The sequence below is a fragment of the Tigriopus californicus genome, chromosome 8, assembly GCF_007210705.1.
Source record: "Tigriopus californicus strain San Diego chromosome 8, Tcal_SD_v2.1, whole genome shotgun sequence".
NCBI classification, from domain to species: Eukaryota; Metazoa; Arthropoda; class Copepoda; order Harpacticoida; family Harpacticidae; genus Tigriopus; species Tigriopus californicus.
This window is the reverse complement of record NC_081447.1, coordinates 15,216,119-15,230,224: the sequence shown is the minus strand read 5'-3', so window position 1 is coordinate 15,230,224 and position 14,106 is coordinate 15,216,119. Positions and strand designations below refer to the sequence as shown.

Here is a 14,106-nt window from a genome sequence, read left to right as displayed (position 1 = left end):
GCGAAGACTTAGGCCCATATCAGCATGAATGATTNAGTGCGAATTATCTAAAATATCTTTAAAATATATCCCTTAAAACAAATGTGATCTCGTATACTAACTTAATCGGGGCTACTTTCAGACATAATTATTTTACCAAGCTTGTTGAAATTTCATCAGGAGCTATTGCTCAGATGGTTCAATGTTGCAATCAAAACTAGCATTTTGCTACAAATTTGGCCACAAAATGCTCTATTGATATCTTAAAGCAACTGTCAAGAGTTGAATGAAAAAAAACTAGACTTGTTGGAAACATTCAGTAAAAGCAAAAAATAGTGCGAATTATCTAAAATATCTTTAAAATATATCCCTTAAAACAAATGTGATCTCGTATACTAACTTAATCGGGGCTACTTTCAGACATAATTATTTTACCAAGCTTGTTCCTTTCGCTTTGATCGCAAGAAAAACAACAACTGGAAGTTTTGGCCTTTGACCAAATACTTAATCCAAATCTATGGCCACCGCCTCCATTTACTTCACACTCGTACGTACATCCATACATGCAAATACAGGCCCGAGATTAAAGCCGGGGCGATGGTTTCAAGATCCTTAAAAACCACGCAACCTTCAAATAAACTTTCAATGTGTCCCTCAAGATTCAAGTTTTTCATTTGTTACAATGGTGAGATCCGCGAAGACTGAGTGAAAGGAAAAAACCATGCTTAGTATCAGAGCTTCAAAAGTTTGAAATTACTCTCCAACAAAAACCTTGTCATGCTTTAAAACACGTCAGAGGGCAATCATATGTAAAACCAATGAGGACGAAATTTCCTTGGGGACTATTTCTCGCCTCAGATTGGAGAGATGGGTAACGAACATACATCGTTGTTCTAAATGTGCGTCCTCTAAATTTCAACAATCTTTTTGGCCAAATGCGTCAACAAAACTATTTCTTCGATTAAGAGAGGAGCGATATTTTTGTTTGGAATGTTGTACAAGATTGAGACAACTCTGTACTACATTCATCTTCGGATCTCCAATTTGCCAAAAAGTCCCCTTGGAAGCGTATGAAAACCGCTTTACGCAATTTCTGCACCCTCATGATCTGAACAGTTTGTGAACCACTCCTCGTTCTTGCAATGATCTTGGCAATCGAATAAATGACCTCTAACGAGAAGCAATCTACCTCGTCAGAGATTTACAGCTGAGAATTTGAAGGCATTTAACAATGAGATTCTCATTCCATTGTGCCGAGGTTGAGATAGACATGGGGAGAAAACTTTCAAGAAACTGAATACTACAAAGATCTTACGGCGTAAATAGAATTGGATTCTAGAATTCAAAATCGAAGTCCAACTCCACAAGGTATGGCTCAATATGAGTTTGATCAAGATGAAGCACCACATGATAGCTTTGAACTCCTGACGTTCCTGAATGCAAAATAACCGGTCTGGTTTTGGGGATCACGTGTTTTTACTGATTAGATTATCAATCTTTGCGATCAAAGGCGAGGCAAATGGTAAAGTTCTTCTCCAAGATGTGTTTGACATGCCCATCGCCATATTCATACCTTCCCAGATCGAGCATTGGGCTTTCATGGAAAAATGGAAGCTGAGGCCCAAGTCCTTCGAGTTCACAAAGAAATGCGTTCATAATTCTGGTGAAGACGAATGAGTAAAAGATTGCGGAAGAGGAGAAATAGTATCAGGACGGACGACGAACAAATTCCATAACGGTGGTTGATTCGTGGTTCGGTGGGTTGGAGGGATGTTGGGTCGATAGGTGGATATGTGGGTTGGTGGGTTGGCTACTGGCCGCAGATAGTTTTACTTCATCTTCCATTCCTTCATGTACATGGCTGACTGGAGCAACTTGCAGGTGATCACAGACGTCGTCGTCGTCGTCGTCGTCGTCTTCGGAGATTAAGTTAATATGCTCTGCCATTTGGATTAGTGGAGGAAGCTGAGAGAATTCGCTCTAAAACACCGCTCCCATGATGTTTCAGCCTGCTGGTTTGTCCAATGAACGTACATGGACGGTGTGGTAGGCAATCTCTTGGCACTTCTTGTACATCCAAGCTCTGACATCCGCAGAACTGGGCTGCAATCAAGGGAGAGGGAGAAGGGTGTCGCCCTTTACCTCTACCTCTACTCTCCCGGCAATTGGGCTCCAACCTCTGCAGTCAAATCGGTTTTAGCCCTTCTCGACTCTTTCATCAGATCTCTCGTTTTCTGTCTATCTAGTGTACGTGCGCACCGTGCATGTTCAAAAGTTAGCCTGGAATGGCGTGTCTTCAACCAACTCGCACCATGGATAGATCTTGCTTCTTGGCACATAGCCTCACGTCATGTAACTACGAATGTACCACTACTTCTACATACACTCCTTAACGTATGTGAGCACCGGACTCGGTACAGTTGATCAGGAAGGAGAACAGAAACAAGGATTCAACCAAGCAGTGAACATGAGGACCAACAATGGAAAGAAAGAGCAAGAGAACGACGAGAGTGGCGGGGCCAAAGGATTCTTGGGAAGGGCGCGGAAGAGCTTTGGAAAAGAATCCACGAACCAACAAACCAACCAACCAACCAACCAACCAAGGGGGAATGGAGTGGAGTGAAGGGAGCTCCTGCACCAGGACGAAAGTGCACGAGGAACTTCCAAGCCTGAGTTCGGAAGAGGAGAAGAAGGAGGAGAAGGTGGGGTGGACGGATGGTTGGATAGATGGAGCTTGGCCGGTTTTGCCTGAAACCGGCCGCTGTCAAGATGGCAAGAGTACCTTTCCGTGCTAGGTACTACTTACGCTAAAAAGAAGGAATCGAAAGAGCTTGTCAGCCCTTAAGACATGAATGAGTTTGAGACAGTACATGCCACCACTGCATATGAGGTGGGACCCGCTCGTCGTGTGGATAGCGGTGGTGGTGGTGGTGGAGGAGATGGAGGAGGGTTCAATCGATTGGTAGGTTTGCCAGGATAGTTGAGAGGGCGGGCGATGGTCGTAACCTGGAAGAGTCGGGGAGAAATGTTACTTAGTTGTGCCTCCACCGACAAGAGGTGATCATGGCAGCAGCCCAGGAGCATTATTTTTCCTACCACAACGTCTCCAACCTTCGCCAGATTTGCTCTCTGAAGTGATTTCGATTCAGAGACTTTGACGCCGTGTGGGTGAAGGTGCATGTTTGTGTACACTGTATGTACAGTGGACCACGGAAAGAAAGGCCACGTGAAGTGACTGGTGTTGGTTTCCAAGAGGCCTTTTCCGAGACGGCTACAACTCGCCCGGATTTTTCCCGTTGACTCATTAAACGAATCGTGGAAATCGACCTTGAAGAACGAGAGCTAGATCAGAAGCAGTGGCAGTAGCAGTGGTAGGGGTGATGGTGGTGATGGCAGTAGTGGTGCCAACGACGACATAAGATAGCGACTGCCTTCCTCCACATCGAGAAGACTCACAACGAAGTGCGAGAAGAGGCCCATGATCCCGAACTGCTCCTGTCGTATCCACAGGAATATGAATTAGTGCGTCGAGTGCGGCAGCATCATCACTCCCTTTCCTCTGATCTGAATCTGGTGTTTCGTTCGTGCCCCCGTCGTGTTTCCGCATTTGACAACCAATACATCCATCCATCCCTTGATCTGGGATCGAAATTGTGGGATGAATCTCCAGATTTTGAGACTGAGACGGTGACACCCCAACACTAGGAAACGCCAACTACGGGAAAAATTCATACTGAACACTCAAACACACATTAGTCTAAGCTTTTCTAGTGCTCAATTGCAACGTCGTTAGTCAAATCTACAAAACAAAACCACTCACCATGAATAGAGAACCAATATACGGGGTAAGTTCAACTTTGCCAACTGCCTTGGAGACTGTCCAATGGGTCCGGACCAATCTCCGCGATCTCTGTTCCCGTCCACAATCTAACCAACCTATTACAATTCCCCCGTCACAGATCGGGGCATTGCAGCTAGGGTTCTGATTTGGCCCCGGTCCAAATATTTGGACATTCTTCTTATTCTTGTCCTGAAGAAATTCGGTTTCCCAGGTTTTTTGTCCTGCCGTGCCCAATCTTCTCTCTTCTGAGTTGAACTTTCATTCACGAAAACCTGTGGTGAGCAGTTTTCTTCAGCTCGCTCTTGAAGCTCCTCCCCTCCGTCTCTTAGCCCCTTACTCAGTCCCTGTTGATGGCACCAAGCCTGGGCGAGGGCGTCTCGTCCCCCGTTGGAGGAGCAGTTTTTCATTTCAAGCCAAAAACATACGGCCTTACCAAATGAGGAAGCTCCCCCCGCCATTGGCAGACGCTTTTCGTTTTCAATTTGCGTACGTCACAGGTAGACTCCTAGCCATATCAGCCAAATCAGCCATATCAGCCCCGGCGGCGTGCGTAGCTCTATTTTCGTACCACACTAATTCTCGATGCACCCACCAAGTGACAGGGAAAATCAGCCAGAGCACTCGAGCACCATTAGAACTGTCTGTCCAGGCCTTAAGGATGGTAGGAGTAGGAACTAGCAGGAGTAGGGAATTATTGGATGGTAACCGTACCACCTAAGGTTCTGAAGTACAAGTGAGAGCAAGTTTCTTTTTTTCTCTCTCTCTTGCTCACAACAGGCCTGTTATTGATTAGAGGCCGTGTAACGCAGAAAGACGAGAAGAAGAATCGATGGACGAGAAATTGAGTTCCATTTCGACATTTTGCCTTGAATCTAGCGGAGGATTGAATGAAGGAGCCGGTTTGAAGACGACCATTGCATAAAAAGGAAAGATTGCTTTACGTCTGTCTTGAGTAGTGTCCCTTTAAACCCTATTCACATGTCTCGATGCCAATGGGGAAGAGGCGCCCATTGTCGGTCCAATTGCTGCACCAGATCTCCGTTGATCATGAACTTCTTTGAGAATCGCTTCCTTAACCCGAAATGTGGTGTTTGATGTCGACCTTTTGATTCGTTTTCAAGTCACTGATGAGCCCCTTCCTATTGGCTTTTCGTAATGGCTGGCGGGCATTGTGTCAATCAAAGCCTCTCGGGTGCTTCCTTCCGTCATGAAATAACCCTGAAGAATGTCCATAATATATAAGCGAACAATCAATTAGATAACCACCACCAGTGGCGCTTCCACGTTTCTTCACTTTCTTTTCGAGGCTGTTCTCTAACTAGGTAGAAGGAATGTTGCATGGATTTCCATGGCAAACAAAAAATTCCGGCTTATTGAACAATAATTGCTTGACAGAGGCACTCTGAGAGATTTCACTTTTCTAAGTAAGGCGGAAAAATGGATTCTGGCCGGATTGTTGGTTGTCATGTGTTGGAGAAATTCTGGCAGAAGTAGCAGAGACAGCAAAACTACCGCCGTTTACCATCTTCTTCATCTCTTCATCTCTTCATCTGTTGTTGCCAGGATTTTATCTCAACACCATTTGACAAACCATTCGTGTAACAAAGGAATAAAACAACGGTTTTTCGTCAGGAGGTAGAAAAAAAGCAACCGACAAATCTTCTCACCGAGCGTCGCCTTCACTTTCCATCGACTTTGGACATTTCGCTTTCAATAGATTATTGCATCAATAGCCAGGAGCGTCGTCTTGCATTCCCATTCCCTGGAGTCCATTCCATCTACTACCATACACCAAGCAAGCTGATCAGTCACATGCACATGCGCATTCGCTCATTCTCTCATTTTCGTTGAGACTGTTGTACTCTTGTTTTCCAGCGTACCGGTCCGAGTGACCTTTATTCGCGACCTCCGCGAAATCCATTGATTGTGGAGGATTTGGACGACTTCTCAGACGACGAGACGTCGCCCCTCACTGAACCAATCTACAATGGAAGGTAAGCCAGAAAACACCGACTGACAACGTTATTGAAAACTCGGATGATGTCTTGAGTGGCGGCGGGGTCGTCTCTATGTTGAATGCAAAACACGTTCGTTCGACTTCCTTCTTGACCATTAATGTTGACCTTCGGAAATTGCCTTGAAGCCCTGAGCGGGGGAAAAAAGAGCCCCGTGGAATTAGGACGAAAACCGGTTCAAATGAGTGGGACCAGAGCACAATATCCGACTCGATTTGTGACTGTCAAGCGCACTCAATTCCTCGCACAGTGGCTGGTGGTGCATACCATAGCAACCGACCAAGCACCTTCCGGGCTTGATCCAATTCTCTGGAATGAACTTCGGAGAACCGATGCATGTGCGATCGGGGTTGGTAGACAGGTTTTTTAGTCCTCTCGGGAGGACCATAATTTTCCAGAGCAAATTTTTGGGGCCCATGAGAATCGGCCCACGAAAGATGGAGAAGAGATGAGGATTCGTTGAAATCTCCAAGGAATGCTCATCCCGGACGGACTTTCGGCGAGAATGCCAAGGATTTATCAAATTACGCCACGTTTGACATTTTGGTGTGTGTTACTACAACATACGTACGAACAAGTCGGTACTTGTGGCTGGGTGTGTGACTACTCACATTAATCATGGAATGTATTCTGTAATTGAAGCAAAACGAAAAGACTTGTCGTAGCATAGAAATACAATCCCAACATGAAAAAACGGGCTCTACAAATATTAATACAAGGTGGTCTATATATGACCCATAACAATGATAGCAATCAAAAAAACCATCAAACCAATGACCTAATCTTGGGATTGAAATGGCCAACCACGGGTCCAATATCTATTCATTGTGTGACAATCACTTGTCATTTCTGAAACCTGCTTTCAACTCTCGTTTGAAATTATTTGAACCCTATCATCATTCAACGGGCTGTGTGTAGAGTACAGATCAACCAACCAATTAATCAATGTGCATTGTGAGCTCGCTGGTACAGTCTATCCAATTAGGACTTGAGTTCGTGTTACTTCACCATGCCCTTCGAGTATGTTGCTTGGTCGTGTAAGTTTTTTTGGGGGTTTGGTCAGCACACTGAGTTCTCACATGTGTCCGAACTGAACCACTTCATATCCCCCGTTGTTGTTATTGTTGTTGTTGTTACGAGAGAAGCATCCCATAAGCAAACGACTATCTAGGGCCCGAGTTAGTCGTGGTCATCACTGAGGTTTCTGTCTTTTGTAACGTTGGCAAGCATCACCACCTTCGTCGTACTGCTCTGGTCCTTTTTTCTTTCCATCTTTCTCAACCACCTATCTATCTGTCTATCTCGCTATATTGCAACCAACCAACCAACCAACCAACCAACAGACCAACCAGCCAAGCCATCAACCAGTTCAGCCACGAGAAGGAAAGACAGAAAAGGCCTTGAGCCTCGCCTTTCTGTGGAATGATGTCCTTCAAGCCGATATTAGAGCATCGACGAGCGATTCAACTACCTGCCAACAAACCATAAACTACTACTCACTTACTCGCCGACTAGGATGACCAACTACTATTCTTTGGAATATGGAGGCACTTTTCAAATTATCACTTCGTCACTATTCCAAAATCATGGGCGGGGAGTGGCTCAATCGAATGAGGCCACTGTCCCACTGTCCCACGTACCACGTACATCACCTTTGACCAGAATTTGGAATTGGGGTGGCTGCTTGCTCGCCATGCTTTGAGCAGGCATATTGGGTGCAAACCTTGAAACCGAAGTCGCTTGGTTGAGCACACTGATGATTGGGGGGATGACTACGCCCTAAATTCCAAAGCAAGCATCGCCTCAGTGAGTGTCTCAACTCGGTATGGCTGCTATAGCAGCAGCAGCAGCAGCAGCAGCAGTAGTAGCAGGAGCAGCAACACCACCTTGGACACTTCTCCTGAAAGAATGAAAGAGAGACAAGGAGAAAGAACGAACCAAAGAACGACATCACCATTAAAGCATCATCATCATCATCATCAGCTCGAACTTTGCTATTCCCTATGCCATATGTACACGCACGCATACGAGATGCAGTATACACTCAAACAAATATTCTAGTAATGTAGAGGAGCCATTTTGAAGTCCAGCTTGGAGGGGAAAAAAACAGAGCAGAAAGATAAAGAGAGGGTGCTTACTTGTCCGTTATAGAAGTCCTGAGAAAAGTGCAATTCGATCCTTGGAAAGGTTATGGATGAAATGCATGCAAATTAATTCCAAATTAGTCCAACTTTATAGGCGTAGTCGTCTAAATAGTGGAAATGATCCAGCGGCGAGTTAAGTGCGCGAAATATGTACCTTTGAAGACGTCTCCCTTCCCTCGATGGAAATGATAATTGCGAGGTACGGTATATCATTGATCTCCTCCCTTGAGTTCATTCCCGATCACGCTCCAAAGATTCATGTAATAACTCACATATGACCACATGTCCACCATAGCGAAATATCTAAATCCTTAGCAGGGATAATCAACTGGCTGATTAAAACCGATACCATAAATTGTACACATTTTAATGATCTAGTAGATGAAAAGGATCATCAACATCAAGGTGTTTCAATTTGAATCAACATATTAAACAACTTTTACCATGTTTCTCTTAGCCAACGCAGCTATATGGAGACCAAAGGTTGGGACGTGTTTCGAAATCTACCCCCCGAGCAAGATTCCGGTTCGGAAGCCATCGACGCACGGTGTTTGGGCATCATCATTCGGATATTAAAGGTGGTGGCATACATCCTCAGTTTCATCATCGTCCTCGGCGGTTGTGTGATTGGCAAAGGCACCCTATTCTTCATGACCTCACAAATCCGACCTCGCAAGACGATTCTCCATTGCAACAGAGAACTTGAACGCGACAAGCAATATTCGGCCGAGATCTCCTCCGCAGAACAGGTAGGATCCATTTTTGGGGAACAACGTGATCCCTCTGAAAAAACATTGACCCGATCTTTGGCGATTTTCAGGTGGCATGGATTTGGTGCCTATTCGCAGCCTTCATCATCCCAGAATTGGGCACGCTCTTCCGCTCTGCCCGAATTTGCGTGTTCAAATCGGCTCGACGATGCTGCTTCTCGGACTTCATGATCGTGTGGGTCTTTGAATCCATGCATATCATCGGCCTGGCTTTGCTCATTTTTGTCGTGTTCCCGGAATTGGATGTGGTCAAGGGAGCCATGCTCACCAATTGCGTGGCCTTCTTACCCGCTTGCTTCAGTAAGAGAAACCTTACCACATATCATACGTACTAAATAGTACACGAGTAAAAAGTTCTACGAGAATATCCTTAATCTTCGAACTCTCTCATTAGGTCTCTTGTCAAGAAACAACCGGGAATCAAACCGTGTCCTAAAGGTGATAATGGATCTATTGGCCATCAGTTGTCAAGCCACCGGATTCGTGATCTGGCCTCTGGTGGAGTCCGGCAGAGGAAATGCCAAGATGTGGACCGTAGCCGTGGCCATCTTCTTGACCTCAGCGGGTTGGTGGGAGAATTACGTGGATCGTCGTTCTCCATGGAGAGTGGTCAAGAACTTGGGCCGTTTGAAGGAGCGTCTTAAGAAGACTCGCTACTTCACCTACAGCTTCATCGCCATGTGGAAGATGCTTCTCTTCTTTTGCTCAATGATCCTGTTCCTACATCTGAATGGAACCCAAGTGGGATCCCTGTTCAGCCAGTTCACCAACGCCTTCTCCGCCCATCCAATTAACATCACTCAGATTCATCACACCGGTCTGGCCCACAATGTCCCCGATATCCCCGGGGGTCAATTGCTCCAGGAGATCATTGAGATTCGATCACACGCCACCACGCCCATCTACGTTCTGATCATCCAAGTGGTGGCCGCCTACTTGGCCTACATTTTTGGCAAGTTTGCATGCAAGATCTGTATTCAAGGCTTCTCCTTCGCCTTCCCCGTCATCCTATCGGTGCCCGTGTCCGTGAGTGTGTTGATTGCCGCATGCGGTTTGCGAAACGAGGATGCCTGCTGGTTCCGCGAATCCATACCCGACTACCTTTACTTTGAGTGTCCCGGCGGGGACTTCTTGAACGACTTCATTTCCGACCAGCATGCCTGGATCTGGCTGGTTTGGCTCCTATCCCAAGCTTGGATCGCGGTCCACATCTGGACCCCTCACTGTGAGCGTTTAGCACCCACCGAGAAGCTCTTCGTCACGCCCATGTATTGCTCGTATCTGATCGATCAATCCCTGGCCATGAACCGACGCAAGGACGACGAAGGCGAGGTCAAAACCGAGGAGCTCGAGCTCGACCGGGTGGGGATGGATGAGAACGACATCTCCCAATACTACGAGACCATTTCCATTCACACGGAGTCATCCACCACGAATGCTCCCAAGAGCAAGACTTCGGACTCGATTACTCGGATCTACGCCTGTGCCACCATGTGGCACGAGACGCGTAGTGAGATGATGGAGATGCTCAAGTCCATCTTCCGCATGGACGAGGATCAGTCGGCTCGACGAGTGGCTCAAAAGTATCTCAAAGTGGTGGATGCGGATTATTACGAATTCGAAAGTAAGTAGGCTCCATGCTCTGCGTGTGTTTTCTCCTTCCACAAGTCATGGTTCATATATCATGTTAGTTGATACATCGTATGTTTTTGTTTACAGCCCATATCTATTTTGACGACGCCTTTGAGATCAGTGACGTGTGCGATGATTGGATGCAAGTCAACCAGTTTGTGCGCATTTTTGTGGGTTGCATGGATGAGGCTGCCTCGTACGTGCATCAGACAACCATCCGTCTCCGACCCCCCAAGAAGATTCCCACACCTTATGGTGGTCGATTGGTGTACACTCTTCCCGGCAAAACCAAGATGGTGGTCCACATGAAAGACAAGAGTCTTATTCGGCATAAGAAACGGTGGTCCCAATGCATGTACATGTACTATCTTTTGGGACATCGACTCATGGAACTCCCCATCTCCGTTGATCGTAAGGCCGTACTGGCTGAAAATACCTACTTGCTCACATTGGACGGCGACATCGATTTCCAGCCGCCAGCCGTGAACCTCTTGGTGGATTTGATGAAGAAGAACAAGAACCTGGGAGCCGCTTGCGGTCGCATTCATCCCGTGGGATCCGGTCCAATGGTATGGTACCAACTCTTTGAGTACGCCATTGGTCATTGGCTCCAAAAAGCCACCGAGCATATGATCGGATGTGTGATGTGCAGTCCTGGATGCTTCTCGCTCTTCCGTGCCAAGGCCTTGATGGACGACAACGTGATGCGTCGCTACACCACCACCTCTGAAGAACCCCGCCATTACGTCCAGTACGATCAGGGCGAAGATCGATGGCTTTGTACCCTTCTCCTCCAAAGAGGCTACCGTGTCGAGTACTCGGCGGCCTCCGATGCCTACACCCATTGTCCCGAGGGGTTCAACGAGTTCTTCAACCAACGCCGTCGGTGGGTGCCTTCGACCATTGCCAATATTTTTGACCTCCTTTTGGACTACAAGCACACCGTGAAGATCAACGACAACATCTCCTTGCCTTACATTTGGTACCAATGCATGTTGATGATGGGAACCGTCATTGGCCCGGGCACGATCTTCCTTATGTTAGTGGGAGCCTTTGTGGCCGCTTTCCGCATCTCGAATTGGAACTCCTTTACCTACAACTTGCTGCCCATTGCCGCCTACACGTTGTGTTGCCTCACTTGCAAAAGTAACCTCCAACTCCTGCTCTCCGGCATCCTGTCCACTTTCTACGCCCTGGTCATGATGGCCGTGATTGTGGGAACCGCTCTGCAATTGGGCGAGGACGGCATTGGATCCCCCTCGGCCATCTTCTTGATCTCCATGGTGGGGTCATTCTTCATAGCGGCGTGTCTCCATCCCCAAGAGTTCTGGTGCATCGTGCCCGGTCTGATCTACTTGTTGTGCATTCCGGCCATGTACTTGCTTCTGATCATCTACTCCATCACCAACTTGAACGTGGTCTCTTGGGGCACTCGGGAAGTGGCCGTGAAGAAGACCAAGAAGGAAATGGAAGAGGAACGAAAACAGGCCACCATGCAGCAGAAGAAGGCCAAGAAAGACGGCGTTTGGGGGCTTTTGATGAACGGCAACGATGACGAGGAAGAGGGTGGGGTGGATTTCTCCATCGGCAATGTCATTCGTCTCATGTTGTTCACGCACAAGAAGGACAACCAGGATCGAGTCCAATTGCTGAGAATTGCCGATTCTTTAGACACTCTCACCAAGCGATTGGACAACATTGAAAAGTAAGCAAAGGCCTGCCCATAAATCCGGTCTGACATGCAGGATCTTAAATGAGCGAATTATGATTTTTTTTTCAGCGCCGTGGATCCTCATGTCTCCTCGATTAAGAAGCAGAGACGGAAATCCTCGCGTATGTCAGCGCATGGAGAGATTCTCAACAACGTATCCGAGTCAGGAGACATCTTGGAGCTCTCTGATGAGGAAGAGAGCGAGATCAGCGAACCGAAAGAGGAACGAGACGACCTGATCAACCCGTTCTGGTTGGAAGATAAGGACCTTGGCAAGGGTGAAGTCGATTACTTGTCTGGCTTGGAGGTGCAGTTTTGGAAAGACCTCCTGGAGAAGTATCTGCATCCTTTGGACGATGATAAACAGAAAAAGGCGAGCACATAAGAGAATGAATGGCCAACTTTGTTCAAGACAATCGTGCTATCGTACTAACGAGCTTTGTTCTTTCGATATTTAGGCCTTAATCACCCAAGGATTGAAGGAGCTGCGGAATAAATCCGTGTTCTTCTTCGCTGTATTCAATGCCTTGTTCGTGTTGATCATTTTCATGTTGACCTTGCACAAGGACACCCTGCACATTGACTGGCCTCTGGGCGTCAAAGAAAACATCACTGTGACTGAAGATCAACAGGTTTGTCCCAGTGCTTCGATATTATAGATATATATTTGACGGATTCTCAACCTCGAGTTCATTGATGTCTTGGCAGGTCTTGGTCAGCAAGGAGTACCTGCATCTGGAGCCCATCGGTATCGTGTTAGTGTTCTTTTTCTTCGCCATTATCTTGATCCAGTTCATCGCTATGTTGTTCCATCGATTTGGAACCATTTCCCATATCTTGGCCTCCACCGAGTTGAATTGCTTCAAGCGTAAGGAGGACGTTCTCTCGGATGAGGCTTTGATCGAGAAGAATGCCGTCGAGATTGTGAAGCAGATGCAGAAACTCAGAGGGATCGACGGCGAGTACGACAGCGAATCCAGTTCCAGTAACCGATTGGCACACCGAAGAACCATCCACATGCTCGAGAAGAATCGCCAGAAAAAGAGAGCCATTGGAACCCTGGACGTGGCGTTCAAGAAGCGCTTCTTTGCCCTCTCCAATAACCCTGAACAGGAAGGATCCGACGGAAAAGGACCACGTAAGCTTGAAGCACTTTTTTAATAGCACGACCAAAGTGGCCTGTCTCATAGGCAATTAATTAATGCCATCGAATTCTCCGATTCAGAGACCCCTATTCTGGGAAGCAAGATGCCCATGAGACGAGAGACTCTGAAAGCCCTGGAACATCGTCGGGATGACGTCATGAACGAGCGGAAGCAATCGAAAATGCAAACCCTTGGTGCCAGCAACCCCTACAACAACAACAAGGATAAGCACCGCAATGCCACCAAGATCACCCACGACACCGTGGAACGCATCTTCACCAACGGCGGCGCCTCTGGCGGTGGGATTGACAACTCTGGCTTTGAAGGCGGACCTTCCAACACCGACGACGAGTTGAGCTCCACGGCCGGTAAAAACCATCTGCGATCTTCGATCACGTTCAAGGATCGGACGGACCAGCTCAGAAACTCACTGGATCGCCGATCCACTAGTGCCACGTCCAAAATGTGAAGCCCACCAGAGCACGCTCTCCATGACCACTATTCAGGTGTGAATCTATTAGTCCCCCCCAACTACTAGTACTACTACTACTACCACTACTACTACTACAACCACAACAACTGTCTCTGTTCTGTGTTCTGTGATTACCTACCCATTGGCTCTGAGGTGCCAGTCAAGTCTGTGAGCTTGAAAGTCCGGTCTTTTGATTTATTGACTTTGGAACCATGGTAGAAATGTGCCCATTTGTGGATTTTATGGATATGCCCACCCACTACTACCGGCATGAAACCCGTTCCTTGTGTTTGTGCCTCCAGTTGTTACAACTACTCCATTTGCCACTACTACTATAACAACGGTTACAACAACATGATATTGAAGAAATACATTTGTCAACTTTACCCATACCCTA

General features: G+C 47.0%; 1 protein-coding gene and 1 long non-coding RNA gene across 2 annotated transcripts; one reads left to right on the top strand and one right to left on the bottom strand.

The window, feature by feature from the left end:
- Window positions 1–149: 149 nt before the first annotated feature.
- LOC131885124 (uncharacterized) lies at window positions 150–4,418 on the bottom strand. The gene is made up of 3 exons (XR_009373796.1): window positions 3,800–4,418; window positions 3,076–3,694; window positions 150–2,985 (listed from the first exon to the last, which is right to left on the bottom strand). It is a non-coding gene; the product is annotated as an uncharacterized LOC131885124 (long non-coding RNA).
- LOC131885115 (chitin synthase chs-2-like) lies at window positions 3,786–14,095 on the top strand. The gene is made up of 10 exons (XM_059233054.1): window positions 3,786–3,824; window positions 5,696–5,814; window positions 8,437–8,728; window positions 8,800–9,049; window positions 9,144–10,373; window positions 10,469–12,086; window positions 12,162–12,465; window positions 12,551–12,724; window positions 12,801–13,230; window positions 13,318–14,095. Exons 1-10 carry the CDS (start codon window positions 3,801–3,803, stop codon window positions 13,704–13,706), a joined length of 4,830 nt encoding a protein of 1,609 aa, XP_059089037.1. The 5' UTR covers window positions 3,786–3,800; the 3' UTR covers window positions 13,707–14,095.
- The last annotated feature ends 11 nt before the right edge of the window (window positions 14,096–14,106 follow it).